We start from the raw sequence: 25,278 nt of genomic DNA on the forward strand, positions 1-25,278 counted from the left end.
TCCAAAGAAATTTATCAGTAGTTAACTTTGCAGCCACAGGCTCGTGCTCACAATTGTAATAAACAGGTGCCCTGTCTGGTCTTATGTTTGCCACAGTTTCTCAATGCAGCCCTACAGCACGGGATCGGTTTCAAGTGATCTACTAAATTCTCATTTATCAGCAGAAATCCTCAGAGTTCAAGGTGTTCAGTCTGTATTGGCAGGGCCTGCAGGCTGCCTGGGGGATGAAGAGGGCAGCTCTGTAGGGACTGGAGAGACATGAAAGTTCTATTTTGGTGCCCCAGCTGGACTATTCTTACGATGTCTTCACCTACTCCAAAGTCAGGGCAGAGTTTGTACAGAATTTGGTGTCAGAAGCAGTGTGGGACTATTTTTCAGCTGACCTGGTGTCCAGGCTCTAATGGGTTGAATCCCAGGTTCTAAACAACAAGAATATTACTGATTGATACCAATGAGCATATCAACAGAAATAAACAACCTAAATGTTTTGCTTAAGCCTTTGCTTTCAATTTGTAGCAAAACTTCTCATGAGATAAAGTGTGCTGAGCCAAGTTGTTTCTGGAAATAAGCCTTGTAGGAATATTTCAGGAACTTCTTGTATAAATAAAGCAACTGTTTGGATGTTTTAATCAACCCCTGACTCCTTCCCCCCCCACCATACTATTTTGAGGATTTTTGCTGAAGTACAAAGGGCTAAGTAAATACAGAATGTAAGACTGTTGTTCTAAGGGTTTGTCAATATTTCTGTGTAAAAGTCATGAAATATATTTCTCAGATACGGGTAATTTGAAGAAAATATTTCCTATTTATCTGCACATTCTCAAATCTATTGCTATAAACTCTGAAAATTAATATTGATTTATTCTAAATTGAAGTAGCTCTGTGTTTTGCATAACTCCAGCCCATGAGGGGGATTGTTACCACATCTGTCTATCTATATTACAAAAAACAAAAACAAAAAAAACCAGTCTATGTTTGTACCATTCCTTAATATGAGGTCACCTTGTGAATTTCATAGAGGTTGGTAGTCCATGGGATCCGTTCTGAGTGACTGATGGGAGACCAAAGTGGGGCTGCAATGCAAATCCTGTGCTTTTCTCCAGTCATTCCAAGATTAGGTCCCATCAAGTCACCAAATTGTACGTGAAAGTCTCTGGTGAACCTGGACAAACAGATATCTGTCAATGCATCACAAGTGGTAAACTGTGCTACAGATATTCCTAATTTATGTTTCAGAGAAAGGCTTTAGAAAGAGGCCTGCTGAAGAAGAAAAAAGCTTGGATTTGTTAGCCAGTGCACACAAGTTGTTCATCTGCCTACCTTTGAATATCTTCACTAGACCTCCAAAGATAGCACAGAGCTTTAAAGTTTGTGCCAGAAAGAGCAAGCTCATTGCACTGTATATTGTCTGTCAGAAGTAAGAATCACTCACACTGACTCAGAGAAACGAGCAGAAGGAGTGGGTGTCTAAGTGGGTGTTTAATTTGTCAGGACAAGTGGGGCTCTGAAAGCATCTTATCCTGGCTTCTCTTAAAAAAGTTGCCTACCTATCTTCAGTGCAAGGAAAAGGCAAGTCAGCACAGGGGAAAATGCAAAATTTTATTCTGCTGCTAGGTCAAAATCTCCTGTTTATTTCCATTATTGTTATTTCTTTTCTAAAAGTAACATTTTCAGTGCCAGAAAATGCTGTGGTGCCTAAAGTCTCACTGGCAAAATAGATGTTACTCACATAGGAAAGCCAGAAATGAAGGAAATTACTTCTGATTGCTGAGCCCAAATCCCCCATTGTTCTTGAGAGCTCCATAACCACAGTTTCTAACAACAAGCTCAAAATGTCCCATCATCCTCACTCAGTAAATTGTGCATCAGTGAAAGCTTTTCAGAGCTAATCCAGCACTCAACATAAAGGGTTACCTGCAGACACTGAACTGAGGACAACTCTCTACCTCCTGGCATTTGCACAGCAGCGGGAACAGCACAGGGTCATAAACCTGTTCTCAGACCTAGCACTGGCTGTGCACTGCCATGAATAAATTACAGCTGTGGAGATGCCTGGGACCTCCTGCCTGCCAAACCAAATGGAAGGAAACAGACAAAGTGGGAGACATCAGAAGCTAGCAAAGTGGATTGTGATTGTAATCTATCTACATGGACGCTGGATAATTTTAACTTAGAGATGCAGTTGATACATTCTGATCAGATTTCTGACTTGGTGAACTCATCTTTCAGAGCTGGCATTGCTGGGTATCACAGGCCAAGAGTGTTCATGCTGTGAGTGAGCAGAGACCATCTCATCTGCAGAACATTTTAGCAACTCAATTACAATGTAAGACATTATGTTGTAAAATTACTTCTCTGTCAGTGGAGAACATCAGGCTATTAAAAGCAGATCAAAAGACAGACGTTAAAGAACAGCCTTTTGAACTACTCCACTGTCCTATTTTTGAGATGTATTTCTTTATTGTCCTAAAATACTACAAGCAATAACAATTCATCTGTTCTCCATTGTAATCAGGATATTACAATAATATAATGCCCAATTAATATGCTCTTTAAGGATTTATTTTAGAAAGCTAATTGAAATAATGATGTGTCATGTAAAGGCAGATAACTTGAAAGAATACATTGAGGATGTCTCTACACTGCTAACTTCAGATTTAATACTTATTTTGGGCTGAACTGAGATATTCATGGAGAACAACTGCTGCTGACAGGAAATTATACATTCCCTAGACACCTGTCTACAGTGTCTTTCACAAGAGAAGAGAGAGTCACAGCTTTCTGTTGTGCTGCTACGAGTAAATCAAAGTGACCCAACCTAAAAAGTGCAAGAAGAGGATAAAGGGATTATAAACTGACTGAAACTTGGCTTCTAAACTAGTTTGGCTTTGACTTTGGTATTTAAAAATATATTCCAAATCAAACAAAACAAAATTGAAAAAATATTTGTTTAGAGAAAAATTTAAACATATTTTAATTAGAGGTAACAAAATTGATTTTTTTTTCTTTCACTCATGTTCATACTGCAGAAACTTCCAGTGATACTTGATTTTGCTGCATTGAAAGAATGAAAATTCTGTGTATCCAGCAGCCTACTAGATACTTATTTAGCAAGAGGATTGCTATTGAAGTGCACTTGAAGGTATTAAGAAAAAATATTTTAAAGACATTTTATAATTCTCCAATAAAAATTTTATTTCTTACATGGAAACTATTTTATCAGATTTTCTGATCAATTCCAACTCTTATTTCAAGGCAGCTCAATTCCTTTCAGTATAATCTCATGGTCAGTACCACATGAGGCTGGATGAGAAATATATAGCTATATATATATATTTTTTCTGTATTGTTCCATAAAGCCACCTCAGGGTGCAAGTGATACCTGCACTTTGAGCACAGGACAAAGCTCCCTGAGCTCCCTGTAGTTTGAGGAGGTATTGTGCTTTCAACCCATATTTGAAATGCTTTTCTGAAGTAGATAGGTTAAGAAATAATTTAAACATCATTAAACACATAAGAACATTTTGTAACATTTTCTGAGTATGCAGTAATTTCTGGAAGGACTTACAAAACCAACACATGAGTTTAAAAGACTAAATTTTTGTTTTAAGAGCAGAAAGCCTTGCTGCTTCCTTGCTTCACATCTATCAGTTCTTTTCTCACTCTAAGACATCTACACATGTCTACAGCACCTCCACATTCAGTGATATTGAATACAAGGGGAAATTACAGCCGATCTTCTTTGTTTTTTCAAGCAGATCTTTTTTGTTATTTTCTCCTCCCCACTGTGGATGTCCCTCCCAACCATCACTTTTAATTTCATTGAGCTCTGGAAGATCACAACAGTTCAAACTTCCTTTACACTTCTTCCCTTGGTCTTCCCTTGCTGACAAATCAGCTGACCTTGCTGCATCTTTGTAATTAATAAATGTGACTTGGAGAAATAGTAGTAAAAGACCCTGAGTCATTGCCCTAGGAGCAGGTTGTCGATGCCAGAGGTTTCCATTCAGTCCCCAGGGAAAATTCCCTACCAAATTTTTCTCTTTTAATATGCAGTTTTTATAAACACATTAAGTGCTTATTACACTGACTCTGAATTATATTTCAATGGAGCCACAAGTCCCAAAATCAGCCAGGTTTGCAGAGATGCAGCACAACCCAAGGGCCACAGTCTCTGCAGACAAATGAAGACATCCACTAATTTCACTTTCCATTTCAAACACAAAGAGGATCTTTCCAATTTCAAATGAGACTCTTCAGTCATTAAAAAATGTCTAACCAGAGAGAAAAAAACCCAAACTGTGTCCAGCCACAATGCATTTATTATTTTTCCAAGCCTATTTATATCTCATGCTGTGGGATGCAATAGGCTGAATCCACATTTACTCCTTGCCTTCCTTTTCACATCTGAGAAGATGCAATGAATCATAAAAGGTTTCATTGTTGCAATGTTTTTTCATGGCATGTGTAATCAGCACACACCCCATTAAAGAGGCTTTGGAGGACCAGAAGTTTAAATATTTAATGTTTTTCTGCCTATGATAAGTTTAATAATTAATGCTGCTTCTACCCTGGAAATGACAAATCACACAACAAGCATGCACAATAAAAGAAACAAACAGAGCTAATGGAGAGGAAAACCTTACTTGGAAGGTAGTAATTAAAAATGCTCATGGCCTACCTCAGGATCCCAAAGTACTTCACTCCTGACCCCAGAGCAGTTCTGGCTGCCTATTAAGGCACCTAATTTGGGGGGAATGCAAAAGAGAAGGGATAATTGCTAGTCTTCACCTTCTACATGAGAGAAATAATACACAGGTGAGATGAGCCTGTCTTGAAGACTTCTGCACCCTCCATGTGGAGGGACAGAATGTAAGGGAATAGTGCAGAAGGCAGTCTCACCCTTGAGGAGTTGCAGCTGTACTGATCACCAGAGATTAGGAACAGGCCTGCCCTTAACAGGCCACGGCTGTGTCCAAGGAGGATGAGTGCTACAAAAGAGTGGGTTAGCTGGTTGAGAAGGGAGTTGGAGCTTTTTGGCTGTGCTGTGAGGAGCTGACCATGAGAAATCACCAAGAAGGTGATTTGCTTTAAGAAAGGAAAGAAAAGGTAGACTGGGAAAGCTGTTGTCTCTTCATGCCCTGCACATGGGAGCCAACCCTAGAGTTATTACAGAAACTTGTTACAGGGCAGCCCAGGAGCAAGGCTAGACCTGTGCCTGGTCTAAACTGCATCCTAGCTACTCCAGCACCAAGCAGGATCTACAAATACCAGTTCTTGACACCCTCGGAATAATTTGTTTTGTAAGACACCACCACCAGCACATTTCTCGGGGTACATGCTCCTCCTCATCCACTCCCACTGATGATCTGCAGGTATGTGCAACCTTCAAACCCCACTGACTTGTAGTTAAAAGAAAATTCATCTCACGCACAGCTGTGCTGGACCACGCTTATGCAAATGCGACAGAATTAACACTGAAGGGAAGCACAAAATGCAATTGTAATAAAATCTTCTGTGATTCACTCAATTTAGACATGTTTTCAAATTATTAGCATTATAAGTCTGTCAGACAAAGACTTTGATATAGACATTGCCACTATATCCTTCTTTCAGGGTAGAAACCATTTTCCCTAAACCCAGGTCTGAGATAATCATATTGTGGGAGAAATAGGCATATCTAGAGAGTGACTCATCTTACCTTTAGAGACCCCTAAAACAGGTCAGGTGACTCATTCCCACCTCCTGAAACTGAGAGCCCAGTGTGACTATTTAAGGCTGAGAGGTAGCACCCTGTAGATGTGTCAGTGGAGCCAGAGCATGGGCATTGCTGCTCAGTCCCTGTCAAGCTGCTGGAGCACTCCCTGACACCCTTCTGGCCCACACCTCCTTGTTGTCTCCTAAGAAATTCCCAAGCACAGGACCATACCCAGCAGCTAACGTGGATGCAGCCACTCTGTTTTGGAGGTTATTGTAGTTCATAGAACGGCTTGGGTTGGAAGGGACATTAAAGATCATTTAGTTTCACCACCCCTGCCATAGGCAGAGCCACTTTCCATGAAACCAGATTGCTCAAAGCTGCATCCAACCTGACCTTGAACACCTCCAGGTGTGGGACATCTAGAACATCCACAGCTTCTCTGGCTAAACCCTTCCACTGCCTCAGCACCATCAAGCAAAATAATTTTTCTTTGCATCTGATCTAAACCAACTCTACTTCAGTTTGAAGCAATTCCTTTTCCTCCTATCACTACATGTCCTTGTAAAAAGTCCCTCTCTGGCTTTCCTTTAGGCCCCTCTAGGTACTGGAAGGGTTACAGTTGAATATCTCAGGCGTAGTCAGGCTGCAGCTGGCATCAGGGTCAGAGAAAGGTGCTGCCCTGGCACTGCTAGCTGGGAGAGGGGTATTGCCTTCAAGCAATCCAGGGGTTTGCTACAAAACAAGTGTTTTTATTTTATTCACTGTCTAGTCTTCTTCTTGAATATCCTGTCTTAGAGTGGGCTTTGAGAATTTAGTATGAGGAGATAAATTAGGCTTCTGAGAGTAGACAACCCATCTTTGCTAAGCTCAATCTTTTGCAATAAAACTAGGTTAGAGTAAGCAAGTATTCACACTTGCTCCTGGAAAACCAGGTCAGTCACATCAGCAACAGTCCACAGCCTTTTTAAACCATCTACATGCAAAAAAAAACATAAAGCTGTCCTATTTTCTAAAGAGCATGTCCCTTAATGTAATACCCTTCAAACCCTTATCCAAAGTTCTTGCTTCTTCTCCAATGGAGTAGAGTGTCTCTGCAGCATAACCACAGCCAAGGGATTCAGCTGAAACACCCTGAAGCCTCTTCAGTGATGCGATGATTTGCCCTGCCAAGGTCACAGCATAGCGTTCACTCTGGCTTCTATACCCATTCGGATTTTTTTGCCCTCAGGCAGCTAGTGCTGCTATAATTTGATTGTGCATCAGGGTTTTTTAGCTCAGCTGAAGGGTAGAACCCTAAAAACTTGCTCTGAACAACAGAGGAAGAAACTCCAAGGGGAGACTCGATCTGAGGTCTCAAAGCCAGGGCAATATCTTTAATGAAGTCTTGCTGAAGTCTGGGTCTCACTTGGCTGCAGGGAGTTCCTTGGTGGTCACTGGCACACAGGGGTCCTTCAGGGCTCTGCTGCTTAACAGCAAGGTCTCCTGATAGACAGCACTTATTGCTGCTGCTGCTGAGGTTAGTGCTGCCACTTTGCTGGGGGACACCTCCAGGATGAAGAACAGCCTCTTCTTCCTCTTCAGGAAGAGGTGAGCAGGAGCCATCACTGGCGTGAGAGCTGTTTGCTACTGAGCCATCCCCATTTTGAGGTGGAGAGGAGCTGCTGTGCTGGACTGGGGGAAGATGTATCATGCACTCCTTCTCTGTGAAGAGGTTCGCCAGCTGCTTGTTCTTTTGGTTTCTTGCTGTCATTCTCCGGAGAGCACAGACGAGATCAGCCAGGCTGAGCAGGAAGGACAGACTGCTGACCCCCCAGATGAAAATCATCATGATGGATTTCTCAGTGGGCCGGGAGATGTAACAGTCAACAGTGCTTGTGCAAGGTGAGTGGTAGCATGAAAAGCGGTCAGGAACAAAAAATCCAAAAAGAAAGTATTGCACAGCTGCAAAGGCAACCTCAAGTAGGGTCCTAATAAAAAGATGAACGGTATATGCCCCTGAAAAATTAAGGACACTTAGGTTGTCTGCACCACAATCTACTCTATTGACAACTGCACTTCTACAGAGCTCCTTCACATCTCTGGGGCTCGATGAACCCTCGTTCCTCTTGCACCCCTGCACCAGACAGTGCGTTCTTACAATGTGCATTGCCACCTTGTGCAAAACATAAACGCTGAATGCAGCATAGGGCAGCAGGATGGACACGGTCTGAATGAGCCAGAACCTAAAGTGAGACACGGGAGAGAACAAGTCATAGCAAACATTGGAGCACCCTGGTTGCAGGGTGTTGCAGACAAAGCGCTCCTGCTCATCTTGGTACAGGGGGTAGCCTGCTAACACCACCACTGCCATTCGCAGCAGGATTATTAACATCAGCCAGATCTTCCCTACAAGAGAAGGAAAGGTAAGAAAGAGTCAAATCCCAAGAAGGAGGGCAGGTCATGCAGTGATGCACTTTCTATACACGAGGCATTTGAAGAAATAATCTCCCCTTTTAAAATCCAGTGAAAATGTGTAGTTTCATATTCCATAATCTTCATCTATACTTGACAATGTAGGAGTTAAACATACAATAAGCCAAGCCAACAGAAACCTAATGAAAACACTCTGATAAAAAGATATCAAAACTGACTAAACAATCCATTCATTCACAGTTTTTTCTTGTTATTGAGTTCCTGCACCTGAATTTTGTCCTGTTTCAGCAATGCAGTTCAGGTAATAAGCATGAGACTCATCTAGACAGAAAAGATTGCTCCATGATGTAGTATTTGTTCTTAGTCTTGGCTGTGACATCGTATGTAAAATTTACTTTGGCCAGCAAAATCTGTTGTGTTTAGAATGGTATTATCTAGCAAGCTATTAATTAGTTATTATTTTTATTATTAGCAAATTTATGCAAAGTGTTCTACAAATGTACATTTCTGCAAATGTGTGCGCCTCAGACATTTCTCTCTGTTGCTTCTTTGGTTGCCCCATCTTGGCCATGATTTCTGACCTTGGTTCACCTCAGTGAGCAGCTTTTCTCCACTCAGACATAAAGTTCCCTTCTGTCAAATCATTCTATGATTCTATGAAAATGTAAAACCTTTTCCTGGGCAGGATAGGAAGGCTTAAAGATATACCATTCTGCTGTCAAAAGTTACAAACACATATTCAACATCTGAAGGTCACTTTAGCATTCGAATTTCTCACATTTCCTTTTGAATCCTGTCACCAATCCCCTATATAATTTTGAAAAAGTAATTTAATTTAATAATCCTCTACAAGAAAAGGGGAAAAAAACTGTTTGAAAACAAAAAGAGGGGGAAAAAACCTACATTAAAGAATTATAAGATTAATTCTGTTTTCAGGTATTGTTAAGACATGAATTGTAAACACAGGCAGAGAAAGAGCAGGACTCAGTGACTAAAGAAGTATATTATACAGAATTAATGGCTGAGAAATGTACTGAAAAGCTCAAGTCATTATTAGTGAATGCACATCTCACATGCACACAAGGTTTTGTGTGCAATCTGTGAAATAGCACCAATACACACTATAAAGGCTTTAAAAAAACATGTCACAAGGCATTTTTCTATAAACTATAAAACTATTTATGGGTGTTGCCTTGGAGAATTTTCTTCTATATTCCCCATAAAGCTATTTCCCAGTTGTTGGTGTCAATTTAAAATATTCAAATATTTCCAAAACATTGTGTGATACCTATTATTGTACTGAACATACAGTTCAAGTGCCCTCTAAAAACCATTTGGGGCCAGTAGACTGATTATGGGCTAGAACAGTAAAACTGCACTCTGTAGTGAAAAAACATGAATAATATCTAAGGTTGATGAGAGATCATCAGAGAAACTGCTGCTCCTGGCAAAATAATATATTATCCAACCATAAATAAATTGAGGCCTTTCCACTTTATCCTTAATCACCTGAGTTGTAGTGGTGGTTTTGCTGTGTTTCCAGCTTCCTGTGTTTGCTGGCAGGCTGTACTGTTACTCTTTGACAGTGGGTCAATAGGAAACACCAGCTCTACAGAATCCATCATCTTTAGCAAACCATGTTTCATCCTTTGGTAGCATTTTTTCCCTGTGAGGACCTCAAAGTGTTTGAAGCTCATTAGTTAATTAGGTTCAAAATACTACATGCTATTTCACTATCAATTTTTAATTTGAACATGTACAATGGGGAGTACTGCTTAAGAAAAATCAATGGCTCCTTAGGAAGTAGTTTAGTGTGACATACATTTGAGAGATAACCCCTCCATGCATCCCTGTCCCTAAAGACCCAGTCTTGATTTAACACACAAGAACAAGCCTCTCCAGCAGCCCTGCTGGGGCTCAGCTGGATGCTCCCTGCAGTGCACAGCATAAACTACAGCAACTGCTGCAGGCAGAGTGTCTTTAAAGGGCCCTTGAAAGTTTTTCTCGGGCTCAGACTTTGTTCAAAGTAGCCCATGAAAGAGGAACAGAATCCTATTTAAATTACACAGGTGAAAAATAAACAGCAAACGGTTAACTAAGGGAAAGACAATGGCATTTTGCTTGGGTTTGCCTTTTTTTTTTTTAAATGCATATGATCCTTATTTGTTTACAAAAATAAAGAATGAATAGCAATAATTAACCACAATGGCAGTAACCACAAACTTCTTCCTGTAAAAACAGAGTGGGTCTCCTGTCTTCTTCTTAAATTTTTTTAATTTGTTACTAAAGTTATTGCATACATTCTACATTCACTTTATGTGGTAGAAGTTCAGCATTACTTCTGTGTGTTTTTACTATGATCCCTTCTCCCAGCTGACAAGAAGCCCTGTCATGAAGAAGACCCAAATTTGAAAACCTTGCCAGAATATTTTATGCAATGTTCAGGAAAAATCTATCAAATAGAGAGAACTAATCTGTTTAAGAAAATAAATATATTAACCTCTTCTATCAGGCATCAAGAAAACAACTTACTCTACAGATCACAGAACCACAGCCTGAAATTAAAGTTGATTATCAGTAGGGCACTTGGGTGGCTTTAAGCAGCAAAAGAAAGGAGAGAGCTCTTTTAAAGTACTTACCTACAATAGTCACATTATAGTTGAGTGTGACTATCAAAAATCCCAGTGAGTCCCAGTGCTCCATGTTTGAACAGGCTCAAAACACTTCCAGCTCCTGATGTCCTAACGGTTTTGTCATGTCCAGAGGAGATTAGACCTAGACAGGGAGGAGAGGGGGTGAAAAAAGGGAAGAAAAAATAAAAAAGGAAGGAATTTTTGCTGAGGGTCAGGGACAGAAATCAGGAACTCAGCCAAAGCAATGGGATGATAAAGGATTATTTTGATGATTTGAACAGGACTGTTAATTTTGAATGTTGATCTTCAGGCTTTAACACGCTGCCTTACAAAAGCTCTAGCTTGTCAGATCCAATTGCTCCTACCTCTGTGCGGATCCTCTGTCCAGGCAACTGCAAGTGGACAAGCAAAAACAGGAGTGGTCTCTGCCATTGTAGACTATTCTTACCCTCCCAGGGCATACCAGCCTCCTGGCATTGCTGAGATACTTCAGTGGTGAAAGACAGGGAGAGAGGAAAAAATAGCATAGACCAGGAAATAACAGACCTCTGTCTCCCCACAAGAATTGCAGATGAATTCGAGAAAGAAGGGGGATAGAAAAGGATGAGCACCCATGTGTTTGAAAGGCAACTTCAGTTCAGGTCACTGGAAGCTATTTCCCAAAATCACTTGGTTTTTAAATCAAAACATCCTTGACAGAACACCATGGCCCTGTCAATCACAGCCACACCAAACTCTCCTCTGTGTGCTGAGCCAGCCAGCAGGCTGAGCCTCCCTGCAGGCAAGATGAAAAACAGGGGAAGCTTTAAAAAATAAAAATCCTAAGGGTGGGGCTGGTTTTCAAGGGGCCACGAGTCACTCATTTTTAATTTATATCAATCCTTTCGGCTGAAACTGCTTAGTACTTTACTCAAACTGCTTGGAGATCACTCAGAAGATCCTAAGGGGGACTGACCATCATTCTGACACCCAGCAGCCCCTCAGCAGTGATGGAGGGAGCTCCCACTTGGAGCAGAATGCCCGTGGGGCCAGCGCTCCTTGACTGCAAGGTGCAGATGCACAGCATGTCCGGGACATCGTGCCACTGTGCTGTACCCCAGGAAAAAGCAGGGGTGAAAATAAGGCTCTCAGCTTTTTGTTCCTCGCCTCACTTTTCACCCAGGTTACCTTGGGGAAAATAATCTACCACCATCTTCCAGCCACTGTTCCACCGGATTTGGGATGGTGCTCTGTCCTTTTTAACCCGGGCTGTAGCAAGGATGAACACACCATGAAAGCTTAATCAGGAATTACTAATAAGCCCTACAAAAACAGCTGAAGGAGTCTTTGTGTGATCTAGCAAGGAAGAAAAGAGATTTCCTGACACCTGTGGGGTGCCAACAGCCCAGGTACAGGCTGGGCACTGCAGCCCTGCTTGTGTGCTCTGACCCAGGACTGCTCTGGGGGAGCTCAGAGGGAGCTGTATGGAGATACTCCATGACCTGGGGGCACTGCAGCTGGGCTGAGCTTTATGACTGAGCAGATCTTACCTGGGTGAAGAGTAAAACGAATAGTTTCATAAAGTAAAATATACCTAGACAAAGACTTGCTCCCCAGCTCTCTGCTCACAGGCTTTGCAATGCCTTTGTGGAACACACTGAGGATCCTCTCTGTAGTAAGCACGATCCTAAGGAAACCCTAAAAGTGGGGTTTGAAAAGATGACCCTTCAAAACCCTTTGTCTATTATCTGTGTAAAATGATTTTTTTCCAGTAGTAAATACAGAAATGTTATTGGTTTCAGAATTGATTATGTAAAATATTTGCCAAACTGCCATTTCTTCTGTTACCAAGTTTTATTTATGGTTTGTGATGATGGTTTTTAACTTCATTTACTTATACACACACACACACATTTTCTTTTTCAACCAGAGATGTGTGAGTGTGTGTGTGAGAAGTAAGGGAAGGAAGGAAAGCTGGAGAAAGTCAATAGAGAAAAGATGCAAACAGCCAAGACATGCATTATCCTGTGGTCTGAAGGTATTCCTGGTTAAACACCCTTTGTCAAAAATAAAGTCAGGAATGCCAAGATGGTGGCAGGATATGAATGCTCAGCAGCTGCATCCACACAATAGGCTATAAATTGTCTCTGTCAATATTGTTGGTTAAAATATCCTTGCTTGTCGTTGCTGTGAGACCTCTACCATTTGTGGAAGAGGGATAACAGCTAGGAATTTAAGCTCCCAGATTGTTGCCTGAGGAACTATACCAGGCAACAACATCTGATCCCACAGCATGGATGCCCTGAGATAGGATAGCTTTTTCCTAAAAGAAAGCAGGCACCCTACAGAGTCATGGTGCAGCTTAGCTTAGGTCAGAAAGCTTGAATTACATTTTAGCTTTTTCAGACAACTTTTTTGAATTTTATCTTTTCTAGACAGCTCATATCTCACTTGAATAAAATGCTTCTCCTTTCTGTGGTGTCCTCTTCCCAAGCCTCTGCCAGCAGTCCCCATTGGGCTCGAGGCTGTGGTGGTTGTTATAAAATGTTTGTTCTCCACAGATGCACAGTGCTGAGCAAAGGGCTGAGGAAACTAAAGCCCATTTTTCAGGCCAGGGTTCCCACCTGAAGATTTTCCACATCATAGCTGAAGACATTCACCACAAAATCCCCCTCATTTGTTATTAATCTTTAGCTGTTCCCTGTATTCCCTGTTGGCCTGTAAGGACTGTAAAGAAATAGGGAGAGCACATCACAGACACGGGTGCAGCAGCACAGGGCCCCAGCTCTGCAGTGCCACCCGTGGGTTTGGCACCATTGCCCACACCAGAGGAGGCCACTCCACACACACTCCAGCTCTAGAATCCCACAAACAACTCTTCCCAACCTAAGAAACTCTCAAATCTGTGAACTTGCATTCTAGTCAGAAAGAGAGGCAGGTAGAAAAACATGACATGGTATTGGGTAAAGTTAAACTTGGAAATCCAGCAGTACCTCATCACATCTCATTTTAGGAAGGGCCCTAAAAGCCAGTGGAAAGCTTTCAGAGACAGATAGTGAAACATAAGAAGACACAATTTAATCTATTTTAAAGTTTACAACTGCTGTCCACATTTATAACCCCTTATCATAGGTCTAGGACTTGATCCTGCAAAAATACACAAATTCCATCACTGTGAGACCCATTGAAACATTTTGAACTACTGGAACTGCATCTCACTGCAGTGTGGACCTGTGCCACATCCCCAGGCTTAGACCTGGGTTACTTCACAGTGCAAAGACACTGCAGCTGGTCCTTGCTCAGAATGATGTCCAGAGGTAAGACAGAATTAGTTTGAAGTCACTTCAGGATCAAATCTGTCACCTGAATGGCGCCACAAACTACATCACACATCAAAAAAACCCCCAGAAAATAAAGGCATCCCTCTGGCCTAGCAAATCCCAAAGCCATCTGCCAAGACCTACACTAATGACACCAATGAAGTGAGAGCTACTAAGGGAGACTGCACCCTACACCACACCTGGCAATGAAGGAACATCCCTCTACCAATTTAATTAATGTTAAGGCAAAATAGGTCAGCATAGCAGCTTCCCTAATAGACAAAGGGATCTGGCATTTTAGTCCAGGGCCTTTGGCATATCATAATATAAGAAAGAAAAACACAGACACATATTTTAAAGTCTAAGTTAAAAATTTACTTAGTATTTTTCTAGTTACCAAAATTATGTGAGTGATGAATGAATCTTGCAGTAAATCTAGCTCTTCTGAAGGTGACTTGTGAATGGAGAGAGAGGGGAATCTATTTGGAAGGGACTGTAAACATTAAAAGGCAATTTATCTTGATGGCCCCATTTTAAAATTTGTGAAATACAGCCGAAGGGGGAGAGAAAGAAACAAGCTAGCCATGAAGGACAATAGCGAGTTAGTAGGAAAAGCTGTCCAGAACAAATGCACTTTTTAAGACATGCTACACACACACACACAGCCAAGCTACAGCACTCACACAGCCAAGAAGCCAGCAGAGCATGGAAAGCCCTTTGCTTTACAGAGGCACATGCAGCACTGCACACTTTGCATTCCCTGGGACCTCTGTCCAGCTGCCACTCGGGTGTCACTGCAGTGAAATACATTCAAAAGGAGCCTGTGCCCAGAACAGCCACCATGGCTACACAGACATGGAGAAGGCAAGGCAATCACAGCTCCAGCTATTGGGCTACAGAGCCTACACACACTGAGGTAGGGAGCAGCGAACATTTTCCATCATGAAATATTCCATGGGGAGCTCAAACAATGCGCTCCTGTTCCCCACTGCTCAGCCTCTAACTCATCAGTCCCCAGAAGGAGTAAAGTTGAGTGCAAGGGAAGGAAACTTCCAACAAATGCTTCTCCCTCTTCCCCATCCCTTCCTGCCTTCCATTCCCAGGGAGGAGCTGCATGCACCCATGCTCAAATGTACATAAATGCCAATGCATGTGTGTCTAAAACAGCCCCGAAGGACACCCAGAACTGTGCAGTTCAGCTCATATTGATTGGATTTGACCTTGCTGACTTCCACACCAGCTCTGTCCTCCTGGATGCCTAAGCCTGGTGCCTCAGTTCCTTGCATGTATTGTGTTGTCTCACTGTTCCTCTACCAATTTAGTAAACATAAAAGACTGTTCTACTGCATGCTTTTAAGGATTTAGACCATTCTCCCCCATTGCCTCAGAGTCCTTTATTCGAAATGTTTGAATATTCAGAAGTTGTATTTCTAAAGGTAACCTGCTTCTAAGGGGATAACAAATGGAAAAGCAGCTCTTCTTCAGACTTTGGTTCAGAAACTTCACGGCTACTCAACCAAGAATTTTGAACACTTCAAGACAGATATGAAGTAATGGAAAATATATTCTCATTCAGGAGCTCGGGGCCAATTTCTGCAAAAGTATTTAATGTACTAAGTAGTAAAAGTACAAAATGAGTCCACTGGATTTTCAAAAGCACATTATTAGTACCTGCTCAACTCCCACTGAAATTGGTACATGAGCACATGATATTTTTACTGAAATTTGCTCTGCTGTAACACAAAAAGAAAAAAATCTTGCATAAGAGATTCCAACTCTTTTTTAAATTTTGCAGTTCACATTTATCACTGAGTTTTACAGTTACCTTTTTTTACAGTGCCAAATACAGAACTGAAGGTTTGGAATGTTTAAGGATCCTGTATTTTATGATGAAGCAAGTGATTTCATGTTTTATTAGTGCCCACCATTCAGCACTAAGGAGTTCTTCCCTCAAGCAGGTCTGCACCCAGCAAGGTCAGGCAGGCAAAAGCATGGTGAGCTGATACCATGGAAATCATTTAAATAAGGAAAAGGCCTTAGGTAACTGGAAAACAGATTTCATAATAAACAGAAGACTGCAAGAAATCTTTGGGTCACAGTGTTTTAAATTTAATACTTGGTTTCTAAGTGTGAATATTGCTAGAGCTGTGGAGGGCAAATATCCCTGTTTGCACCAGGCACTACAAAAGAGGTTACTGTGCTGGGTCTGGAATTCAGTAAATAAATCTGTCATCTTAGATTTAACATACAGGCAGCCACCGTGCATGTAAAATAAGAGTTCTTTACACCTTCTTGTATTTCATGGCTGATCATTTTAAGAAACAAGCCCTTTACTGTTGTCTCTGTTATTGAACACTGACACTGCTTTTTCTTTCACCATGGACAGATGCACTGTAACTACATTGTCATTAAACCAAGCACAGGGGAAAGGGCTAAATGAAGGAAGCTGAAAACAGAAAAGGGATTTTCCCTCCTCTAATTCACATACAACTGAACTTCAGGAACTGCTGCAGGCAGTACCAACTGTGGATTTCTTCTAACACCTGAAGAAATGTCATTTTCAAGTCAAATTCATTCCTGTGCAGAAGTCAAAGAGTACATTGTATTAAATCTCATCTTTGTCTTGAAAATGTGGCTTTAAATAAATAAATGAAAGCTGTATCCTGTGCATAATAAAGTCCTTATCCAAAAGAGTACTTCTGTCTAAAAAGAATGTGTATGTCTATCATACTGCTTCAAAATGAGAAATTCTGATCTTCAGCCATGTTTAATGAACAACAAAGGGAAAAATCTAATAGTCCTCAAAGTTGCTACTCACAGCTTACTAGACAAAAGAATTATTAGATTTCTTGCATTGATATCAGGATGTACAACTTATGTATGTACATTGGGCCATTTAAAGGACAACACAAAACAGAGTTTTGCACCTCACCTTTATGAGATACACATCACCTTATGGTTTTATGAGGTTTGTTTTGACCTTAAACTGTGATCTGCTAATAGTATGTATGTTTAAGTCTAGTGTGGCCTTGTAAAAAGTAATTTAAACAAAACTCAGATAGGTCAACCTCCACAACATTAGGAAAAATTACCCCAAATTTTTATTTCAGGATTTGAATTTGCCCTCAGCCCCAAACTTTTGCTTTACAATACAGTCCTACCATGCCAGTTGCCTACAGTTTCCATGGTTTCTGCTTCATTTTCTTCCAAGAGCCATTTTTAATAATCATTGCTAATGTACTCAACACATACAGGGCAGTACACAAGGAATTCCCTCTTCAAACTGCAATAGTATTTACATTCTATGTATTCTATCAACCAGGATTTTTTGTTTTAAAGAGGAAAGCATCACAAAATTCGGCTCGATGGCTCAGTCCCTAGTAAAATTAATAGGAGTTCAATACTCAACTGGCATTCATTCCTTTGAAAATTTTTACCACAACATCAAAAGGGTAACAAGGACCCTGAAGGATTTATTCCAATGTCTTAGAAAGCAAAGGAAAACAGGCAGGAATGATCAAGAGTGGATTTCCCCACAGGACCCATCCCCAAGGCAGGCTGGGAACACACAGCACTGCTCCCTACCTTGGAGCAGCTCCCAGCATTGTCCAGAGGCAATGAAATCTCACACGATGGACAAATGCACTGGCAAACATCCTACTGGGGTCAAAGCAGAGAGCAGTAAGATTTTGCTAGGAAGGTAAACACAGCAGAAACAGGGAAGTGTCACAGCATAAGCCACAGCTCATGTCCCAGCCACAATACACAGAGTGCCACCATACAACTTCAGAAAGCTTCAACCCACACACAGTAACACCTTACCACTTCAGAGGGCTTCAGGTGTCTGCTCATACAGAGTAACACCCCGGCACATCAGAAGGCTGCAGCATCTGCTCTTCTTGTTCTGTAGCCCAACCTTTTCCACCCCTCATGTTCATGCAGTGCCCCTGTGTGCCCTCTGTTCCTTTGGTGGTTGCTCAGTGCCCCTGGGCACTCCATGGCTCATTGCTGTCCATGCTGCTCACCTGCTTCTCACAGCTGTACCCATTGGGGATGAGGCTCCAACCCCAATTACCACAAACTGTGTACCTAGAGGGAAGAACGCCAGTTTAGGTCCTGTCTGTTTTTAAATGATAGTGTGACAGTCTATTTTGCATGAAGGAACAGGGATTACTGATTATGCCCCATTTACTTACCCATCCCTTGCATGGCAACTCAGCCTCTCAGTTTACTGTGCCCTGCACAAACACAGATTAAACCACCTCCCATTTCTACATTTACTCTCCTTAAGCTTTTTTCCAAAGGTGGTTCCCCCCCAGAGCTGAGAAATACCTCCAGCCAACCACCTTTGCCTCAGCAAAACCTTTCAGACCACCTGGGCAAAGTGATTTTGTTACTCCAAGATATTGAATAGCTTCCACTGAAAAGTCTTTCAGTACCAGTAACAGAAACAAAATTTTATTACTACAGCAAGGCACAAACACAGCACAAAAAGACAAAACAGGGCCATTAGCTCAATCTTTCTGCCTCCTCTGCATTATAACAGATACTTTGCCATTTCCATCTAATCTACAAAATTGCTGCCATTACTGTGTTCCTGACACTATTAAAAATTGTATTTTAACTGTTGCAGTGGGCTGAGCACTGGCAAACCCAGGACAACTGACCACAGATATTTATGGATCTATTCCCCTGTGACCTGTATTGTGCCTCTGAACTGCTGTTACTATTTCAGTTTCTCTTCTTTTTCCCCCCACATTTTTTACATTTTGCTGTCTTCTCTTTTGACTGCCTTCACTTCCCTTCTTGGTGAACAAAATATTTAGGCCATCCAAAACCGCTTAGGAAACACCTCAAAGAGCAGCTGTTTAAGTACATTAACCCACACAATTTGCCAATGATGTTTTCATTTCTGGAGACTCAATCCAATAAATCGTCAAACAGGATCATGGTATATGATATACCAGCATTCCTGAATGAACTGTAATATTTTATGTACATGACAGAGGAAGTTATGTTGTATTTATGTATATATAATATGATTGACCTTTCTTTCAACGGTCACATCCATTTACATGCAAAAATACAGACTTTAGAAGGTCTTACATCTTTGAAATTTAGCATGATTGCTTCAGGACATGCTTAAACTGCATTCCCCCACAGTAATAATGTGGTTTCTCAAATAGAAAGAGTCAGGAGGACAAAGTTTTTCACTTTTAAGTTACAGCTACTCATGTATGGACTAATTCTTCCATTAGAGGTCGTGGCAGAATATTCCAGACCCCCGTTTCTAATCTGCAGGGATTCCTGTCCCAGGTTGTGATGCTCAGACAGGCAAAAGCAATTTTCAGTTTGATAAATGTGGTTCCTTACTGCCCCTTCCTGCCTACTGCAATTATATAATTCAGCCCTCAGGTTTAGAGGTTTCAACTGTTCTAATGCTGATAAAGTAACCCAAAGTCCCTCAGGCGAGCTCGGTGTTTCAGTTCAGCTCTGCCTCTAAGCTCATGGCAGGTGTTGTTACACAAGAGTAAACAATGAGGTTTCCATCTTGCCTGGCCACTGGTTTAATGCACAAACCTCACCAAAGACACTGCTGAAGAATGTGCAGATAAACCAGCAAAACCAGGTCAGGCTGGAAGGGACCCTGAGCAACCTGGGCCAGTGGAAGGTGTCCCTGGGCCAGTGGAAGGTGTCCCTGGGCCACTGGAAAGTGTCCCTGAGCTAGTGGAAGGTGTCCCTGCCCGTGGCAGGGGGGTTGGACTGAGGTGATCTTTGAGGTTCCCTTTGACCCAAACCATTCTAGGATGGCTGCCAATTATCTGTGTAATCTGACACGAAGAGAGGCGTTGCTGCTCATGCAAATAGCACATTTTGGAGCAGGGAGGAGGCCCAGCCAGGTGTGTTTAAAGCTGCCAGGAGCTCTGCCAGCAGGCAGATCCCAGACACAGGCACAGCCCACCATGACAGGTACAGCACAGGAGGAGGCCAGGAAGATGCAGAGACTGATGCATGAGATCCATGCAGGGAAAAACAGCTGCAAATCTGTGTTAGGTGAGATGCACTGGGGCTGCCCAGTCATACAGACCCAATTTCACTTACCTGTGTCCCAAACACATACACTTGACAGCACAAACCAGTGCAGACCCACAGAATTCAATAATTTCAATGCCCAGAGTGGCAGCTCGGGCTTGTGGCTGCAAGGATGAGGGTAAGGAATTTGTGGGGTGGGAAGCCTGAGTTCCTCAGTCTGGTGCTGACTCAGCTAAAGGGGACTTTTCCACTGCCCCAAGAGATCTTCTTCCCCCACCCTCCTGTATCACCCACCATTTTATACTGCATTTCAGTCTGAATTCCCCTGGGAATGCACCTCAGGTCTTAAAGGGTTGATGGGGTTGGGGCTTTCTGTTCAAATCCTGAGAAATCCTACATTCAGGAGAGCACAGGACATTGGGCAACAGATGCTGAAGCTGTTTCTAGGAACGCTTTATTAAGAAGAGGAGCTGAGGGAGATAAATACTAGAGTCTGCTCTAATTTTTTTCCTCTAATTGTTAGAAATCAAAGCTACAGATTTCTTTTGTTCTCTGTACTCCTGATCCTCTGAAGCTCTCAGCTTATACTGAAAGTATTAGAAATATGTAAAATTTCTTACAAATACTGAGAAATGGTAACAAGTTCATTGTTCATGTATTAGGATGAAGCAGAGAGGGCAAAAATCTGCAATCTTGTATCACTGGATTTACCTATTCTTACTAAGTCAAAGATTAATGCATTCCTCAGGGGGGAAACAACAGGTTCAAATGACACTTTAAATAATTGCTTTTTCTATTAGCAACTGCCACAGAAATTCCTTATCTAATGCAATTAGAACCTAAAATAAATGCTCACATGCATACACATACCGAGTTGTCAAAGAAAAGCTCAAGTCTGAAATGATATTAAAAAAAGTCTGAAATAGAAAAATTAAGATGCTGATTTGCTACATATTTTGGAGAAAACTTAGAACTGATTGCTTGCCCTGGTTCCTTTTTCTAAGAGAAAATTATTTTAGAAAAGGTCAAGGGAAATTGTCACAGCTGGGAATCAGATGTCTGAGCACACAATTTCAGCTAACACATGGTTCAGCTGTGTGCACACTTTAAGGGGCAGAACAACTTTGTTCTGCCACATGCCAGCAAAAGAGAGCAGAACAAAAAAGCCTTTCTGATGTACCACAATGACAGGCCACCACAGAAAAGCAACAATTTCATCGTCTAGATTTCTCACAGGTCAGAAACACCGACAATGCTCTCACTGAGATTCATCATGATTAAATGAGGAAGCAGAAGAATCAGGCCAGTCCTTCGATCACGGAAACTCAGTGTCAGGGTGACATGACCACAATTTCCCTAGATGAAGTCAGTACTGTCACTTTATGCTTTGAAGAATTTATTTCTGTTCAGCTGAAGGAACCATTGATCCAAAGTCTTGAATCAGGCAGATCTGGAAGATCACCATACCTGACAGCGTTTAAAATGATCAAGATACACCCAACTATTTTCCTGGGTTAAAAGAATCATTCCTCCAGTTTCTCAGAGGACAGAACAGGTGCCCTACAAAGTACCGGCAGAGAACACATTCAGACTGTGGACTCATTCCTATGGCAGAGTGTAAGGTACGTACCTGTGGGCAGTAATAAGTTAAACATTTAACGTTACAAACATTAGTGGTGATTTACACATTTAAACCATTCTTACTTTTGTACAAAGCAAGACGTAAGTTGGAAGATAATTTTCCATATCTGTTCAAAACTCTGCTGTGCAAAACTACTGTAACTACAAAGGACTTGGGTTGGGTTGTTATTACCAGGGGATGGAGGGTGGGAAGATGCTCTCCACAACTCTTCTCACCTTCCTAACCTGTGACTTCAGAAGTGGGACTGTCATGTACTGAGCGTTGTCACAAGCAGGAGACTCTCATTAGTTAATGCTCATACTGGTGAAGCCCCACAGCAGCATCAGGTTACCCCGTGCAGCTTTTGTTCTTAACAGGAACTCTTACTACTTTTTTTATTTTACCTTTTTTTTGGTAAAGTCTACCTTCAAGTATTACTGACTATATTCTAATAATTAACAATGTGTACCAAGCTTTTGCCTAAACAGGACGACCTTGTACTGGAAGGCCACAAAAGGAGGAGGATGTTATTATGGAAGTAAGGTGAACCACCAATACTTTCCAAACACTGAAATCGTGTACCAACATCAAGCTAGTTCTGCCATTCTAATGCTTGATGTTCAAGATTATTTGGTATATGTATTTTACATGCTCTTGTACCCTTTTGCCCAGTACAGCCTGGTCTTTCTCCTCCCTAAACCAATGAAAAACACTCTGCATATCCCATTGAATAATCCCTTAAACTCTTTGCCCAAGAGATTTAACACTATCACACTTCTCAAAGTCTCATCAATGCCTTTTGGTATTGAAAGCATAGAAAGTACAAATACATTTCTCCATCTTTATTTCCTGGATTATTTTTTTAATATACACACTGATTTGTGCCTCATAGCCCTTCTAGCACACCAATCCCCATCTTTTTGGCCTCTTCTTTTTCTACAGCAGAATGCTTCACTTGCCTGAAACACATGAAAAAGAAGGATGTCGCCACAGGATGATCTGTATTGTTTAAATATAAGACAGCAAGGGTATCACAGCTGCCAGTTCCCAAGATACTGTTTCCATGGAGAATAATTTATATTAACATCTAAAGCACAGGGGCATGAAAACCCAGAGCAGTGAAGCAAGGAAACCTACAGCTAAGAGAAGAATTAGCTCTATACTTAAGTGTGCTGTGGAATCTCTTACATGAAGGTGACGTCTCACTCTAATGCTGTTTAGAAAAGCCCTCATGTCACATGAGTAAGTCTTCATCTGCTTTTTGAGGATTCACTTCACTGCCAGTGAATTCAAAGGGGTGGCAGTGCTAGCTCCAGAGATTTTCCAGCTTCAAAGTTTCACTGCATTATTTACCACAGCACCCCACAGTCTATGTGTCAGAGATACAAGGAAAAAAGGTCTGAAACTAAATCAGGTACATTAAGTAAATGATCTAAGTACATTGGGAAATTGTATTTTACAAAATACAATTTCTGACACTTTGTTGTTATTTGCTGTTCTCCATCTGTAGTGACCATTGACATTTTGAGCTTTACAAACTCTTAACAGAGATTCTGGACAACTCATAGGTATACAGCCCCATTTCACCACACCAAGAAGCTTGCTTAGCGTATCTTCACCAAACAATATCTCCAGGTGTAACAGCTGAAAGCCTCTGCTAATACTGAAACACATTATACATGGTGTAAAGGGCATGAAACAACAACTCTTTTTCCACACCAAATTGCATCAGGCCAACTATTCTAGAAGGAAGACAAGAAGTACAGCCTATTTGTCCGGCTCTGTGACGTGCCTTTCTTCAATTTGCCATCCTGTTGCTTCTTTCTTCAATGGGAAGAGTGCAGTGATCCAGGCCAGGCAAGAAATAAATTGAGCCTGGCTTTCTTGGCTATAATCATAGAAAAGCTTGATTAGGAAGTGACCTTAAAGATTACTTAGTTCAAATTCTCCTGCCATGAACCCTTCCAGGGATGGGGCGTCTCCAGCTTGTCTCAGCAACCTGTTCCAGTGCCCTCAATGCATTCAGTCCTTTTCAAGCTGCCATTTGCAACTGAGCAGTTACTTTTTGTTGATTCTCATTAAGATCCAGAAAAGCAGGTTCACACACTATGAAACAATCCTTTTCAACATCATAATCTATGTCTGCTATCACTAGTTTTCCTTATAAGCAGCAGCTTTTCTTCTAAAGCTTGTTTCCCTTTTAAAAGCATTTTCACAGAGCAGTGGTCACTACACATCATTACCTTTAGTTCATGCAGCTCAGTCTCACCAGTTCTGTGGTTTCAAGATGAAGTTCAGTTGATGAGAAGAAAGACAAAAAACAGCAGAAAGACATGTACTACACTTTGGGTGTAGTACATTTCCACTTACATCTAGGTGAACTCACACAAATACGTTTGTGTTTATAGCTGAGCTGATATCTCAGAACCCATTAGAGACACTAAGTGGGAACTTCATTGCAGAGTAGGCAAATATTGTCAACAAGTGCCAATTCAAGTTAAAAAAAAAAGTTCTGATTACAGAAAAAATGTGTTTTACTCAGAAGTGAGGAAAGTGCTAAAAGCTAGGCTGAGTGTATTCCACATGAAGACCAAGAAGAAGCAGAGAGCCACACAAGCCTGCAGTGGATGTGCAGCACTTCAATTAGGAGTTTAAACACATCACTGGGAAATAAAATGCTCATTACCAGCTAAGGATGACTGTAAATAATTTGTTGCTTCAGGTGTTAAGATTTTGGTGGGTTTTTTTTTCTGCTCTTTCAGTTCCTCTACCCCCTCCCACATACTGCTATTTTTATATACAGCCAACACTAACAGATGTCATTTTGTCATCTGCCACCATTACACCATTGCCTTTTTCTGATGAGGTTTTTGTTACTTCTAATCTTTTTATTATAGCTAAGGTTTCTGGCATTAGGGGAGCTGGAGAGAAAGGTGTTAAAACACCAAGTCTTAGTTCAGACTCCATAAATGTACACAACAATTATGTAATATATGCTAATTTCTCTCTCTCTCTAAGAAAAATCCCAAAATCCTTAACAAAACAAAACCATTACCCTGCTATAGGATAGAATTTTGTATATTTTTAGCAATAGAAAACATGCATCATTTGAAGAGCTGACTGGGTTTGTGGAAGATGGAAAAAGGTTGTTTGACCATTTTGTTTTTGCACTTCATCCCATGACTCCAGTGCTCTCAGTCCCACATGACAGTGTCTCTCAGAATGATATATGTCACTGACAAACAAGGAAATACAAACAGCAAATCCAATATAATGAGGTCTGTAGGTGGAAAGAGGAATTATGGCAACAACTCTGGGCTGCATACGGATGAATGATTTAAACTCTTATGTCTTTTTCAAATATTTATCCAATTACCAACACGCAAATGACCAAACAAGTGGCCCACTGGCTCAACAAATAAAAATAATTCATTAAGACAATGATACTTGAAGGGACAGGTTTATTGTATCTCCTACACCTTTTCAGTTCTGAGCCGGTGACCAAAGCAATAATGAAAACCTTAATCCAGAAAACATTTACAGCAAAACACAATGTCTTTGTGCTGTTAATTAAAATGT

At 41.2% G+C, this 25,278-nt stretch overlaps 1 protein-coding gene across 4 annotated transcripts; it reads right to left on the reverse strand.

Moving 5' to 3' along the window:
* Window positions 1-6,435: 6,435 nt before the first annotated feature.
* GJD4 (gap junction protein delta 4) lies at window positions 6,436-25,010 on the reverse strand. 4 transcript variants are annotated; one of them, XM_038122985.1, is made up of 4 exons: window positions 18,071-25,010; window positions 17,631-17,705; window positions 10,753-10,888; window positions 6,436-8,086 (listed from the first exon to the last, which is right to left on the reverse strand). In XM_038122985.1, the coding sequence occupies exons 3-4, from the start codon at window positions 10,814-10,816 to the stop codon at window positions 6,900-6,902; spliced, it is 1,251 nt and encodes a 416-aa protein (XP_037978913.1). In that variant the 5' UTR covers window positions 10,817-10,888; window positions 17,631-17,705; window positions 18,071-25,010; the 3' UTR covers window positions 6,436-6,899. The 4 variants fall into 4 exon arrangements, with proteins under 4 accessions (XP_037978913.1, XP_037978903.1, XP_037978927.1 ...); XM_038122975.1 differs by lacking the exons at window positions 17,631-17,705; window positions 18,071-25,010 and adding an exon at window positions 11,112-11,165; XM_038122999.1 differs by lacking the exons at window positions 17,631-17,705; window positions 18,071-25,010 and adding an exon at window positions 9,623-9,789 and having other exon boundaries at window positions 10,753-11,140.
* Between the last annotated feature and the right edge of the window lie 268 nt (window positions 25,011-25,278).

This window comes from Motacilla alba, chromosome 2 (assembly GCF_015832195.1).
Source record: "Motacilla alba alba isolate MOTALB_02 chromosome 2, Motacilla_alba_V1.0_pri, whole genome shotgun sequence".
Lineage (NCBI taxonomy): Eukaryota > Metazoa > Chordata > Aves > Passeriformes > Motacillidae > Motacilla > Motacilla alba.